This window comes from Corythoichthys intestinalis, chromosome 14 (assembly GCF_030265065.1).
Source record: "Corythoichthys intestinalis isolate RoL2023-P3 chromosome 14, ASM3026506v1, whole genome shotgun sequence".
Classification (NCBI taxonomy): domain Eukaryota; kingdom Metazoa; phylum Chordata; class Actinopteri; order Syngnathiformes; family Syngnathidae; genus Corythoichthys; species Corythoichthys intestinalis.
Window position 1 is genome coordinate 8,288,169 of NC_080408.1, and position 15,981 is coordinate 8,304,149.

At 38.0% G+C, this 15,981-nt stretch overlaps 2 protein-coding genes across 2 annotated transcripts in view; one reads left to right on the forward strand and one right to left on the reverse strand.

Moving 5' to 3' along the window:
• Positions 1 to 3,135: 3,135 nt before the first annotated feature.
• On the reverse strand, positions 3,136 to 4,212 carry LOC130929903 (chemokine XC receptor 1-like). Its single transcript, XM_057857522.1, has one exon. It carries the CDS (start codon positions 4,210 to 4,212, stop codon positions 3,136 to 3,138), a length of 1,077 nt encoding a protein of 358 aa, XP_057713505.1.
• Positions 4,213 to 10,123: 5,911 nt separating this feature from the next.
• Positions 10,124 to 15,981, forward strand: part of fyco1b (FYVE and coiled-coil domain autophagy adaptor 1b) — a 42,794-nt gene continuing 36,936 nt past the window's right edge. Inside the window, exons 1-4 of the mRNA XM_057857929.1 lie at positions 10,124 to 10,353; positions 10,631 to 10,706; positions 14,345 to 14,451; positions 15,520 to 15,645. Coding sequence (XP_057713912.1) covers positions 10,351 to 10,353; positions 10,631 to 10,706; positions 14,345 to 14,451; positions 15,520 to 15,645 — 312 coding nt within the window. The 5' untranslated portion in view covers positions 10,124 to 10,350. The remainder of the gene's footprint in view (positions 10,354 to 10,630; positions 10,707 to 14,344; positions 14,452 to 15,519; positions 15,646 to 15,981) is intronic.

A 15,981-nucleotide genomic window follows, 5' to 3' on the forward strand; every position in this document is an offset into this window, starting at 1 on the left:
GAAGCGTCTGGTTGAAGTTATTGCTGCCAAAAATATTAAAAGTGATGGTTCACTTACTTATTTTCCCCCTTCTGTCATTGTTTGCATATTATCCTCATTAAAATATGAAAACCTATAAATGTTTGGGTGGTGTTAGTTAAAGCAGACACTGTTTTTTCATCTGTGTGATTTTGAAAAAGATCAGATCACATTTGATGGTGATTTTAGGCAGAAATGTGAGAAATTCCAAAAGGTTCAAAGACTTTTTCATACCAATGTATGTGATGCTTGTGCCACTCGTTCTTATTTTTGTAGCTCGTAGCATTTTAGCTTCGCTCGTAGCATACCATTGCTAACGTAGTGCCTATTGCGGGATGATATACTGTACATACGTAGTTACACGGTATTATATCGCTCATTTGTTCGTTCCTAAATTAATCTTACTCGATGAGCATAGCCTAAAACTATGACAGTCCTTTTGATCATGTGACCTCCCATTTAGCACTGTGTACTTATCGTTTGTCCAATGCTTACACCGAGCGGTCATTTCTTTATTAACATAATGTTACGTTAATATCATTTCATTATAACTAGTAGTTTATTGTTATTATCCCTTTCAGAAACACAAACTACACATGTACAAATACAATCAAACTGCACAGTGGATGAGAACAACTGGAAGAGAACAACAGGAATTAAAATTCATCAAACCAAAGGACGTTGCTGTGTCTTCTCTGACCTGAGGATTAGACCAATTATACACAGTCAGCACAGTCATAGTTACCACAGTTGCCTTTAAAGTTAATGTAGAAGCATTCTGCCTTTGTACATGAAGTAGTCACAGCTTAGCACAGCAGTTATGTTTATTGACCAGTAAATGTCTCCAAACTAAGACGCTTGGGATTTGTTATGTGAGCATTGTCATGATTAAAGCATCAAGTGAGGCATCACAATACAATGAGCCCTAATATGTTAGGTCCACGACCTCATATATTTGTATGGGTTTGGTATCGGTATCAGATTTTTTGAGTTGGACATTATCGGGATATCGATTAAAATGTCAGAGAAATCAGACAACTCTAGTAAATACCAATATACTGTACTGGCCCGAATATAAGATGGCCCTGATTATAATACGACCCCCTCTTTTTCAAGACTCAAGTTTGAAAAAAGACTTTTTGAACACCAAATTAATTTTTATACAGAAAATAATTACAGTACATCTGAAACAAAGGATTATAACAATATATTTAAGAGAAAAAGCATGTTATTTTGCCTCATTCAAACCTTAATATCTGAACCTTTAAATAGTTAAACTAAAGTGCAATCACATTCGTAAATGAATGGCTTCTGGTTTTTGAAATGTAAATAAACCAATCTATTGTGATAAAACAACAAAATTGCAATAACTGCATTAACCATCAAAGTGAAGTGTAACTGTAACTGTAGTCTTGAAACAAATCTGAATTAGGCATGTGCCGGTATGAGATTTTGACGGTACGATAACCGTGAGCAAAAATACCACGGTTTCACGGTATCATGGTATTGCAATTATAGCGACAAAATATGTTATTTTGAGATGTATGGGTTAAAAAAAACTTTTTTCCATTGAACAGGATTTTTTATTTTTCAGAACATAGTTGCAAATTGGAACATGAATATATTGTTAAAATAAATAAATTATCAATAATAAAAAATTAAAAAAAATTCAAAGAAAATTAAAATATAACTTATAGACTATACCCACAGCCACAGCTCAAGTTGCTCAAGATTAGAGCAAGAACAAAAAAATTTCTATAAAAAAGTAAAAACACTTCTGGATAAAATTTTTTAAAATTTATACTGCATGACTTTTTTTTTTTTGAGGGTGGAAAAGCTCAAGTGAAGTTTTGCCATTTTCAGCCACTGTGTCAAATCTAGTCTACATGATGTCATGCCTTTGTGTTAAAAACAACATAAAGAATTCATAAGTTAATAAGTTAGTTAAGAATGTACAAGTTGGTATAAGTTAGTAAAAAATGTGAAAGTTAGTTAAAATGTAAATATTGTTATGGAAAGGTTTCATCTCAAAAAAAAAAAAAAAACATTGGGGGTGAGACCTCTCCTTAAGCTAACGAACGTGGATTTGTGCTTAGGGCAAAGTCATCTTTCGCAATTAACGATCTTTGATGCTATCCTTTTTTCCCCTTCATTCAAGCGAATCAAGCTTGTTTTCTCACTCTGCGGCTGTAATACACGACTAAGTTGCTCTCCAAGCTAAACCTAGGCTAACATTCATCTTTGTAAGCTTTTAATTGGTGTGTATATCGAATTTGAAAAGAAAATGTGTGTTTTGTTTTTGGCGAACTTTTCCCATGGTGCTAATCTGTTGAAGCTACTCACACATGGAAAAATACAATTGTACAACGTTTGAAATGTATTCATTTTGTATATTATACTTACCACGATTTGAGAGCTCAATAAATTGAAGAAAAGAATGCCTTATGTTTGGAGTATTTGTTTTTAGGTTCGCTGGCTGTCTAGCGGATAGTGTCACTTTCTTTCACACACAGAAACAAACGGGAGGGGGTGAGCGCTGTCGTGCCACGCCACTTCTGGCTGCATTTTTGACACATGAAAAATGGCGAATACCATACTACGGTCTGACGGAAAATTTGTGTGGTTTTGAATCCGCGACGTTTTCACACCACGGTAAACCGTGAAACCGGTAACCGGCACATGCCTAATCTGAATAAGGAAAAACATTGCAATAAAATAATGCTAACTGGTTAAACTTGAGAGTAGCTGAGATCTGTCATGAAAGCACATCGCTTCAAGGATATCTGGCGCCATCTAGCGTCGTGAATGGGTATAACATCTAGACAGCGAATATAAGACGACCCCCACTTTTCCAGTATTATTTCAATGCAAAAAACACCGTCTTATATTCGGGCCAATACGGTACTCAATGAATAACCTTTTGGCTGTTAAAATTGCACCTATTTGTTTTTGTCCTATGTGCTTTTGTGTCTGTTAGAAGGAAATACTGACTTGGACTAACTGAAGAGAGAAGCTTCACTTAGTCAGTCTTGTCTTGTCTAAAAGAAAACAGCGCTTAACTGGCCTTCTAAGAACCTGACATTTATCAGGGGTACAGGGTGTGGCAAAGTGGCTGAGCTACACGCAGAGGTCATCCCCACTAGACAGGGATGTGATCACCCGTCGGCTACGTCGTCTGTATTCTCCCTCGCTGTGATGCCGGCATCCCATCATCTTCTTCAAGTGGCATTTGAACTTGGAGCCCACAAACACATAGAAGACAGGGTTGAGGCAGCAGTGCGAGAAAGCTAAAAGTCTGCTGATATGAAAGGTAAACTCCAGAAGGTTGTGGTTATTGCAGCTTTTGGCCACAGTCTCAGAATCTGCAGGCGTTTGGGGCCAAAAGCGAAAAGATTTAAGGAAAAGCGTTGCGTTATATGGAGCCCAACCGATGAAGAAGAGCATCACTAAAGTAAATATCAGCCTCAAGGTCTTGTGCTTGCGTCTCCTTGCCAAAGGGCTAAGCAGCCTGCATAGGATCTGAGAGTAACAGAAGAGGAACACGCCGGAGATGAGCACAAAAAGGAAGTTCTGCTGGTAAATTCCCCACCTGCCGCTTGTAGAATCGTCGTATTCGCAGTGAATTTTGCCGCTCTGTTCGACGATGGAGGTTAGGAGGAAGGTCGGAACAGCCAAAAAGATACTGGCGACCCATATGAGCACTGATGCCAGCAAGCTGTAGAGGCCACTCGCAGACACCAGGCCCGACAGGGGGTTGAGCACGGCTGCGTGGCGCTGGGCCGTCATGGTGATGAGGAACAGACCGCTGCTGTAGAATCCAACGTTAAATACGAAGCTCACCAGTTTACACGCATTCTCCCCCAAAGCCCAGCCCCAGGCATAGTAGTACGCCCAGAAGGGTAGCGCCGCCGCGAACAGGAGGTCCGACACGGCCAGGTTCAGGATAAGAGCATTGGTTAGGGATTTGACATTCTCGTATTTGAGTACAATTACTACGACCGGGATGTTGCCTAGCAGGCTAAGCACCGTCACCACAGACAAGAATAATGGACTGGAGATCTTGGCAAAGTGCGACAAGGAGGTCGCATTACACAATTCATCTTGGTAGTCATCCTCATCATAATAAACATATTCCCAGGTAGTCGTCATGTTCTGTGTTGCCGTGATAGTGGTGGCTTCTTCAGATGAGGTCATTTTTACTGTGGTGAGAAGATGACATGTGCAATTTAGTGAGAACCAAGAGACTGTCTGATAATGTATGATTATGCCCACACAAACCACTATAGTTTGGTGGTCTTTTGATATACAATTGCATCAAACTTGTGCAGATTAAATACTGGAGCTCAGTCAATTTTGTTTTGCTTTGCATTGCAACTCAAAACTAAACGTAATGTACAAGGCAGTACAGGTAGCCCCCGGTTTATGAACGGGTTCCGTTTCTGCCCTGCGCTGGCGATGTAACCTGGATTTCTGCGTATATTGGAATGAACCCTTTAAACCAGACATGTCCAAAGTCAGGCCCGGGGGCCAAATGCGGCCCGTGGTCAAATTTCATCCGGCCCCCAGCCTCTGTCATAAAATCAATAACGTCTGGCCCGCACACAGACTTAATAAATTGGTCAGCAGTACTGCTACCAGCATATGAAGTAGCTTACACACTAAATTCTGCTCCTCATTTACCCACTAAAAGGCAGCAGCACTCTAAGAAATATTACCCCATGTGACCCTTTCAATTTTCTAAAATGGCGATAATCAACAAAAAAAAAGAAAGTTGGCTTCAAGGATAGGTGGAAATTGGACTATTTCTTCAGTAAAATATCCAACAACTGTGTATGCCTCATTTGCAAAAACACAGTCGCTGTTTTTAACCCTTTATTGCCAAATGTATCACATTTGATACACCTAAAATTTCATGATTCTGAGAGTAATTCAGAATTTTGACATTTTTTTGAAAAAAAAAAAAAAAAAAAAAAATGGATGCAACACGTGCATCTGCAGATTCCATGAGAAAAAAAAACAGGATTTAGCAAGGGTTATAGATATTAGAGTGCTTATGACACATATTCATTTTGACATTTCTTTTTACAAATTTGAAAAAAAGGTTTTATTAGGACCTTTTTTTTTTCAAATTTTGGGATTTTCTGATAGTTGCTTCATGTTGCAGGTCTTTAAAGGTTAAAGAGTTCAATGTGAGGAGATATTATAAAACAAGACACACTGACATGTACGGCAAGATTACAGGGAAGATACGCAGCGAGAAATTGAAGCAACTTGAAGCTAGTTTAATTTCAGAGCAGCAGTATTTGCATGAGTCAAATGAGAACGCCAAAAAGGCTAGTTGCGAGATTGTTGAAATTATTAATTTGAAAAAATAATAAAGCAAATGTAACACACAGAATGGCTTGCTAAAATTTGCTTAAATATATTGTTCTACGTAAAGGACGTCAGCCAAGGTCGGCCCCCCACATTTTTATCACACCAAATCGCAAAAAGTTTGGACACCCCTGCTTTAAATACCTCAAAACACCCTCTAAATAGGAAAAAAAAATAGATCCAAAAACCTGTATTATACGTCATTGTACTGTCCTCGCCAAGACGTTGGAGCTAAGTCCTAGCTAGACAGTTAGCTAAGCTCCAAATTGACGATGTGGTTTGCTGACTTTATTCAGCTGCTCATGACATCAATACTTGCAGAATGAAACGAATATAAAATGAAATGAAATCAGTCTCATCTTCCATAACAACAATTCAAATTTGCGTTTACAAGTAGGTGCTGATACAGCAATAACGATGATTAACTAATGATTAGCTCGATCAGTTAGCGTCCGCACATCATCAAAAGAAATCACATTAACTCGCCCCAAGTATTCGACCACAATTGAAAACGCCCTATAAACAGTACAAAAAGAGGTTATATACAGCCGTCGCCCGTGGATGTTTTACAAGCAACAAATGTGCGCGCAGGCTGTCACCTCTGCCACTTGACTGCTCTGTATATGCGTGTGTGGTGGGCGGGCATGTCTGTACATGCGTTTACTTCCAGTTTTATGCTTCCTGTGCCAAAATAAAGGCATACATAACAAAACAATAGTCAACATTTAAAAAAAAAAAAAAAAAAGGAAGAAAAAAAAAAGTCGAAATCGCCTAAGTCAGGGCTGTCCTAACCCGGGGAGTACCTGTACATACACACTGGGTGCCACTAGACTAAAGTCACTTCGTTTTTTTTTCTTTAAGCAGCCATGAGGTCACAAGCGTTTAATATCTAAAGAATGTTCAGTAGTGCTCCACTGTAAAAATAAATAAATAATTAAATAAATAAATGAAATAAAATGACAATTACAAAAAAAAAAAAACCTACAGGCTGAAGGATGTGACGAACACCGCGTGTGCCCTCTATTGGCTAATTTGTAACTTACAGCAATAATAAAGCCACAATTACCGTAATGTTTGGACTATTAGTCACAATTTGTTTTTGTTTTTTTACAGTTTGGCTGGGGGTGTGACTTATGTGTGAAATTATTAACACATTATTATATCATTTCACATGCTATTTTCACACTAAACGTAATGTAACGTAAATCGTAGAAGAGGTAGCACCGCACCTTCTACCTCAGGAGTTGGCGCAGTTGTTTAAAAGTGACACAGAGGATTAAGATTTTATCTGATTTAGTGATTTTGAGTGGCACTGATGGTTTAGTAAACTTGTTAGCATGTTCTTTATGGTATAGTTATCTGAATAACTCTTAATAGGTACTGTATGTTACGTTAACATAACACTTTCTAAATTTGTTGTTTATGCGACATGTAACGTTAGCATACCGTATACCTATTTAGCCTGTTGTTCCCTATTCTATTTCTATTTTAAATTGCCTTTAAAGTAGGGCTGTCAAACGATTAAAATTTTTAATCGAGTTAATTACAGCTTAAAAATAAATTAATCGTAATTAATCATATTTAATCGCAATTCAAACCATCTTTAAAATATGCCAAATTTTTCTGTAAATTATTGTTGGAATGGAAAGATAAGACACAAGTTGGATATATACATTCAACATATGGTACATAAGTACTGTATTTGTTTATTATAACAATAAATCAACAAGATGGCATTAACATTATTAACATTCTGATAAAGCGATCCATCGATAGAAGGACTTGTAGTTCTTAAAAGATAAATGTTAGTACAAGTTATAGAAATTTTATATCAAAACCCCTCTTAATGTTTTCGTTTTAATAAAATTTGTAAAATTTTCAATCAAAAAATAAACTAGTAGGCCGCCATTGTTGATGTAAATAATTACACAATGCTCATGAGTCCTGAAGACCATAAAATCAGTCACACCCAAGCGCCAGCAGAGGGCGACAAAACTCCAAAAAACACAAGAAACAAGTTGGCATTGTACTGTGCTGTAATTTAAATCTGTTTGAGCGGGACATGTGCGTTACTTGCGTCAAATATTTTAACGTGATTAATTAAAAAAAATAATTACCGCCCGTTAACGCGATAATTTTGACAGCCCTACTTTAAAGATTACATGTCTGCTCTTGATTTGGATTTTCTCAAATAAATGTCCCCCAAATGCGACATTAACTCCAGTGTATCCTCCCGTATAAGTGTTTTGTCATCATTGATGTCATCGCTGTTACCATAGCTGTTGTTGCCATTATTGTTGTGGCCATAACTGTCATTTTCATCGTTGGTGTTGTCACTATTGCTCTAATCTGATTGAGTCCAGATTTTATCGTTATGAACAATTCTTTGAGTAAAATAGAATGCCAGTGCTGATGGTGATAGTTAAAGGGTTATGCATATCTATGTAGATGAACTAGAATGCAAACATGTTTATATGTCTACACATTCAATAGAACTAGGCGTATAGGGCTGGCAAGTGGGTTCTCTGTTGCTGGAGGCTAACCCCTTGGCACAGGTTCCCAAATCTTGTCTTTTAATGCACAGCTAGGACACGTAGCAATGAGTGGTTCTGTTGCCTGGGGGTTGTTTCCCTCTGGCTGCAGGTCCACAAATAACATTGGATAATGAATATTCCACATTTTCAACAATTATCACCATGAGCACCAGTAAAGCTGTTATTACATATATTATGACTTTTGAATGTACAATCAATATATGGGGACAAAAGTGATGACGACGATGATGGCGGTGGTGATAGTGCGGTGATGATGACAATGTACGGACCTGACTGTACACACTGCCAATGGGTTTTCAATGGGTATCAAATACTTGTTCTCCCCACTGTATATTGAATTTTTGGGGCAGGAATTGCGGGTGGTACCCAAAAAAGCTCGGCTTCTTCCCTTTCCTTTTCAAGCTACGTATGTACCGTATGTATTTGTTATTATTTTTTGTCATAATCAGCTACTGTTATTATCGTTATTTGTTTTCCCCTCTCCCCCTTTTTTTTTTTTATTACTGCTCGAAATCAATCAATCAATCAAAAATTAATCAATCAGTGCTACTTAAATGTTTTTTTGTTTTTGTTTTGTTTATTACTGCGCATTTTTTGGCTGGTGCAACTTATATGCAATTTATAATCCGAAAAATTTGGTAATTAATCAGCCCTAAACAAAACAAAAAAAATTTAAATTTGGGTTCCAACGATCAATAGATACTGGCCCCATGCTCAAAACTACCACGTTTCAAGAGAATTAGTTCCCAAATAACAGAGGAGTAGGACTTCAAAGTTAGTGTCCACAAGGACAAAAAAACAAAAATTACTTGAGTGGGGTTCATTGTAAAAGTCAAATTATTTTCACTTGTAAATTATTGCAAGTAATCAAAAACTCAAAACTTTAAGTTTGACAATTTAATGGTGGTAACTTGATTAGTTACGTATCATATTCAATATAAGTTTAAAAAAAAATACTTACCAACACTAACTTAAAATCGTTTTTAAAATCTTAAAAGTTTTTATTTATTTATTTTTTTTACAGTGTACTATTGATTTTCAAACATACACATTCGAGATTTATGGTATTTTGCGAATTTGAGTTTTGAATTGTGGGATTTGTGAATATGCTATTTAGCCAATGCTGCCCATATGTTCTGCATTTGAACTGAAAATCAACATAAGCTCCATTCAGCTTCATACTATCATAAAGAATCTTTAGGTATTTGAGCATCATATATTTCCATTTATTTTAAAGTCTTTACACCAGCCATTTTACGTAAAATAATGTATTCATATTGAATATTTGATAGACTGTAATACTACTGCAATGCATACTTAAATGTAAGTTTTTTGCTGTTAAAATTGAATGGGTAAATGTGGCAAAGGAGTCATAATAATAGGAATTAATAGTTTGAAATCAATTTACACTTGAAAGCAGGGTCCCTGTCCATTAAAAAATAATATAAACAATTATAAATGCTATTCGTCAAAATGTCCCAATGTCAAGATGAACGTACCATTACTTATTGACAGTGTTGCAGACTTAATAGTTATAAAATACTTTAAAAAAAAAAAAACATCATGACAAAATCAATAAAAATGAAAAAACAAATTAATATATCTGAAATATAAATAATGTCGAAAATACTGCACCTGCACAAATGCTAGTACAAACACCGTAGTCCCTTGGTAATTTCTTTATTTCTGAGTGACACACAAAGTTTTGAACATCAATTTCATATCAACCACACCTACCCAATAGTTTCCCTTCTGCCATTTTTGTGGCAACTTTTATTTTTTTTCCACATCAAATACATTCAACAACTTAATAAATACAAAAAATATATAATAGTGTTCTACTAAAAAAAATAATCAAGAGAAAAGAAATAATCACTGATAGTCCTTTTTTTTTTTTTTTTTTTTTTTTTTTTTTTTTTTTTTTGGGTCAATAAGATTAAGACTGCCATGCAATTAATGTGCTGTTCCTGTTAACGTACACGGTTACAGAGAAAGTAACTGAAAACTGGATTCTTTTTTGTTTGTTTTGATATTTCAAATCTTATAAAAGTGCGTTTTGGTTGTTTATCCTTTTTCTTTTTTCTCTCAACCAAACTTGAATAGCGGTTACGAGTCTCAGCTCTCAGTTGGTCAAAATACCTGTCAGTCATGTGGTCATACCCGCCCACAACAGGAGCACGTTTCGGTATAGAAAAAAACACAGGCTAGTGTGGCCAGACTGAGCAATTTTAAGTCAAGTAAGTCGGACTGTAAACGTTTATGGGCTAAGGTATGTTTGTTTTCTACTCTTTTCCACCAGCCTGACCGCCACTTTGCGTGTATTGACGTTTTCGGGACCCGGAAGTGGGCGGCGATAGCAGGTGGCTGTACTATAAATAGCATTGGGACGTACCGTAACACGTTGATGGTTTGTTAATAGCCGTACATTAATAACATTAAAACATTGTAACAACAGTTTTGAAGTGATAAAAGACACGTGCCTGTGAAATGCGTTGTTCTAAAGTGTCTGTTTTGGAACTCTGCTGAAAAGAACGCTGCTTATTCCACTGTGTTTGCTCGGTTTGACCCTCTGTCAATCAAGTGTCAAAAAAAAAAAGTGTCAAACTAAAACAAAACAATGTAATACTGTATTGAAATGCATTGTAGTGTGGGAGTAAGATTTATTTTGGATTTTCCTCCTGTAGAACTGGTCCACAATGGCCTCTTCTGCCGCCTCAGTTGACCAGAATCAGCTGCAGAGAATCATCAGAGATCTCTATGGTAATTAAGATACGCAGCATCATTACATTACAACACCATCTTAACCAGTGATAGAATTTGGGGTCGCTCCCAATTTTCCAGCGTGTTCGATAATTATCGAGAACAGAATAAAAATGACTCACGCACTGATGGCAATTTGTTCTTTGTCTATTGACATTCCAGAGATATTGACAAACAAGATACAGGAACTAATTGCCTGGCATTGGCTGCCACTGACGGCAATAGACGTTCAGTCCATTTAAAGTGGGTGGGATGTTAACAGATAAACAAATTCACTGCCATCCCGCCCACTTCAAATGGACTAGTGATAAACTCATTCCAATTCACAGCAGAAGGATGAAAATAGTTTTTCTGAAGAATATCTAGAATATTTCTTGACCTATGCATTGAAGGAATCTGACCTTTTAGCCAGATTGCCAGAATCATGCTAGCCGAACCGCCGGACCTGCGCTTGCGCAGCTCCAACTACCCGGGCCGGCGAAAAACCAACAACCAGGCCAAAAGGCCAAACTCCGCGCGTTCACATTAGTCTTAACCCCTTGTACTGACTCCATTTTGAAAGTTGGAAAAGGCTTCGAAACACAAGTTGACAATTGATTTAGATCGGCAGTAGGGCTGCAGCTATCGAATATTTTAGTAATCGAGTAATCAACTGAAAATTATATCGATTAATCGAGTAATCGGATAAAACATTTTTTTTAGGTAAAGAGCAATTATAAATATACATGAGAAAAAAAGACATTTAATCCAATATTGAACCATTTTCAGTCAATCAATGTCTTTATTTTGATGTACATTGTCGAAAACAGCCAGCAATTGCATCTCAGATGTGACTAGAAAAAAAAATTAGCTGCTTTCACTCAAAAAACTTCTAGATCTTATAAAAAAAACAACAACATATTTCTTACCTAAACATGTAATTACGCTTGATAACACACATCACTTGAAAGCTATGTGTTTTTCCCACGTGTTTCAATTGAATTTCTATTTGTGTCAAGCTATTTTTAAGTTCTAGTTAAGTTTTAAGTTAGTCTAAACTGTAAGTGCTGATAGGATTTTGAGTTTTTGCAGTGTTCAAAATAAATGTATGATACCTGCTGTATAGGAGCACATTAGGGACCAGTGCTACTTGGTGTTTTATTCAGCAATGACTGCTGAGCTAAAACTGACAGTTAGGTTTATTATGTTTTAATTTTACACCCTCATCACTCTACAGCGCTGTGTTTTTAGAGATTAAATAAAGCCTGTATGTAAGACACGTTAGCCACTCATTGACAGTGGTCATAATCAATAGAAACCTAGCCCTCCGAAGAGCTAACGTCACGTGACCGAGTGACAGTAACGTTATATTTATTAGCGCTTAGAAGTCTACTGCTTAAAGATGGCGGCTGTTTACTAACGCTGCCCAGACGTGGCCGAGTCTGTCATTTCGCATCTAGTCCTAAATGCATTCGATATCTATGAGACGCATCGGACACTACCTGCTACCACACTAGCATCATGCGGGGGTAGTTTTTAGCAACGTCGGCGTAGTGTGTAGCGGCTGTCGGCTACAGTAAGTTTTTTTTTTTTTTTTTTTTATTGCTTCTTCCTCTACACACATGACGTCAGCGCGTTGTCCTGCATTAAAAGTAGTCCGGGCAAAACGTGATGCTTAGAGCTGGCAAAATTAAACGATTCCTTGAGGTGAATAAAATTACTCGGATCAGTTTTTAAACTCAAGTTACTCGAGTTGCTCGAGTATTCGTTTCCGCTCTAGTCGGCAGTGATCAAACGGCAAGGCGGAAAAGCAACAGACCCAGGCGAGAAGGCAGACTCGTTCCAGGATCACTATATCACAAGGCAACAAAAAGTTCCTGAGAAAAATGACCACGATTAGTTAAACATTCAGTCTTTTTGAAGGCTCGTGCGGGCCGTGGGCAGGAAGAGGGGTGTGTTTGGGTCTTCCTCTGTTGCAGATTTGGTCGATCAAGTTCGTATGTCACCGTTGCTGGGTCATGCTTAATGAGGCAACTGAGGTGGGAGGTTCGGCGTGCCTCACTGTCTGAGAGGCGCCGAGCTATCAAACTAAGAGTTGTTTTTGTTATTGGGTGTTGTGGTAGTACAGGACGTTTGTATTGGACTGTCCTGAAGAGCTGATGGCAGGATTTGGTGTTGCAGATGTGGGCTTGTAGATGTCTTGCCTATCACCTGTTAGTCAGCGTCAATCTTGCTCAGTCAGCTGCGTGACGCACACGTCGGGCTTCCGTGGTCAGAAGGTGTCATGTATGTCTTATGTCCTATGTCAAATATATTCTGCTTGTTTTTCTTAAACTATGATATAAATGCTATTTATTTACAGTCAAACAGTAAATACCAGAAAAGATACTATTCCCTGAGTGATAGAGTAATACAAACAGTCGATCGGTAAATACGAGAAACGCCAAGCTTTCAAAAACGCTAAAATTTTCCGTCATACCGTCCCTAAGGTATTAGCTATTTTTTATGTGAGAATAATGCATGGAGAAATCTCTCGCTTGCGGCTGTAAGGCTCAACCCTCCCCCACCGGTTGTTTCTCAGTGTCAGTGAATCAGCTGTGCTACATGATGGCTGGAGGAGGTGAAAGTCCTGAACTTTTTCCCCCATCGAAGGAAACAAAATCGCTGGTATGGGAATACTTCCGCTACAGAAAAGTTATACAGCAGCGGCTTAGAGGAGGAGGGTCAACCGGCATGTAAAATATGTTTGCGGAAGGTAGCTGCCGAGGAGGCAATGATTTCGCATTTATACAGAAATTAAGGTTAGTAAAAACTCATGAACGTTTCCCACCAACTCCAGCGTGTTTAGTGTGTCTAGCAGTGGTACAACGTGTTGTTTTTTTTTTCTCCCTGGCAACTGTCTGTGTTAAGAGAGTGTGTGTATACTGTAAAAATGATACGAGTCATACACACATGCTTTTTATGGAAATAAGTCAATTATTTTTGTCGTGATGCAATAATGTTGAGCTGTGGCTGTGGGTTTAGGCTCGGCTAAAGTACTGGATTTATTTTGATTTTATTTAGAATATTTTTTTTTTGTTTTTGTTTTTGTTTTTAATACATATATTTTAACTTATTATACTTATGTTCCAATTTGCTAATATGTTTTGAAAATCAAAAATCTGTTCAATAGAATTTTTTTTTTTTTTTTAACCTAGATATTTCAAAGTACCACATTTTAGAGCTGTAATTGCAATACCTTGAAACTGATATTTTGGCTTAAGATTATCATACCATCAGAATATCATATCACATGCCTAATCGTAAAGTATCCAGAGGTTCCCCCTCAAAATCAGACAGCGTTGATAATTTTCACCGAAGCAAGCTACACCATGGTCAGATCCACTTAGCTAGCCAGCTAATGGTGACGCGTAGCCTCCTGATTTGCAATGGCTGTTCTCACATCATTCAAGTCTGCTAATATTGATTGACTGCAGACAAACCAAGCTCCACTCAAAAAGTCAAGCTAGCTGCCTCAACACTTTCATACAATACCGCCAGCTTCAATACAATGGACATGAATGCCTTGTTATTTTTATTAACCTTACTGTATTTTCTAATTGTTTTTTTCCCATTTAAGAAACGGCAAACAATTGTAACCCCTCTTTTTCTATTTATAGATGCCGTTTTTCAGCTAAGTCAAGCGCACAAAGAATATTTGGAGCCTGTGACTGATGACAGCATCATCCTGCACAAATTTTTCTACAAACTTGAGTACCTGCTACAGGTATGGTGCTAGTTTGGGCAAAGAAAAGGGAGAGGCTTAAACTTTGAGTGATTTACATGAGACAGGGCCACGCCCAGAGAATAGGCTAATTTAAGCAAGGCTATGTAAAGGGTGAGAGGAATACTCTTTTGACAAAAATGTCGAAGAAATCTGGGAATAATGTTTTACATTGTGTGAAAAAAAAAGTACAATATGGCTACGTTCATACTACAGGTCTTAATGCACGAATCCGATTTTTTCGTGTTTTTCCGACTAGAGTGACGCATTAACTTGACGGTCTGAACGTGACAAGTCGCATAGAACTGGACCATTTCAAATCCGATTTGGGTCACTTTTGTATGTGGTTCAAATCCGATCTGGGCCACATTTTTCCAGACTGTCGCGGCGGTCTGTACTTTCTAGTCTCTCAAATCGGAATTCATGCAGCAATTACGTCATCAAAAAGCGAGAGAGACGCCACAGTAACTGTGCAGCTGTGCGTTATTCGCGCCTAGCTTGCCTTGAACACTGCTTTTTAGGAAGGGTCGGACGTGACAACAGTCATTAAAAAAAAAAAAATGGGTTGAGGATAAGCCTGAGAATGATCGGTTTTCTGTCTGCTCCATCTAAGCAATATTTCAACATTGCTTACACCGCCGAGAGTCGGGGCAAACTGCGCGTATGTGTGTGTGACATGCACGGACAGTGCGTGCATGCTATCGATCCATATACTTTGAATATAAGCCTAAACTGGGATTATTTATGTCTGTTATTTTTGTCCTCATTTTAAAAAGCAAAATATGATATCCCTGGAATGACGGATGACAGCCAGCATGTGTGGTCATTTGTTTTGGTGCTTCTGCGCATGCGGGTCGTCTTGCTCAGCGCTTGTCGGACTGCGAATTAGTGCGCATGCGTAATACTTGAATGGTCTCAATGGACAAAGGCAGTCTGAACGGGCACGCCAAAAAAACAGATATGACAAAAAATCGCATTCGTGCATTAAGACCTGTAGTATGAACGTAGCCTTTGACTTGTTGAGCTAGTAATTGGCCATAAATTATTTGATACAACCCCATGGTTTTCCAGTTTGACCTGAAGGAGAAGACAACCTTTCTCGGCCAGAGAAAAGACTACTGGGATTACTTCTGTGACTGCCTGATTAAGATCAAGGGTGCTAATGATGGCATCCGTTTTGTAAAGTCCATCCCCGAGGTAATCCTCCTCTGCAACACACACTACCTGAGACGCACTATGCCGTGTGAGACGAGCACAGACACAAATACACAAAGCGTATTATCATGTAACTAATCCTCCGGCCAGTCACTCAGGACCGATTCACTCGTCTTCTTTCACCCGTGAGTATTCTTTCTTCCTCTGCTCGTTCCCGGGAATCAAAAGTGGTGAGCTACTCAATATCAAACGTAGCTGTAGTCAAAATTGGTTGATCTTTTGACAAGTTAAGACAGTTTGATAGGATGCTTATTTGGCTCTTTAATGCACTTTATAAGAAGGGAAACTTGCTTAACAGATCCAATTGTTTCCCCGTCA

Coding starts and splice junctions, on each gene's coding strand:
- LOC130929903 (XM_057857522.1), bottom strand. CDS start 4,212: ATGACCTCATCTGAAGAAGCCACCACTATCACGGCAACACAGAACATG.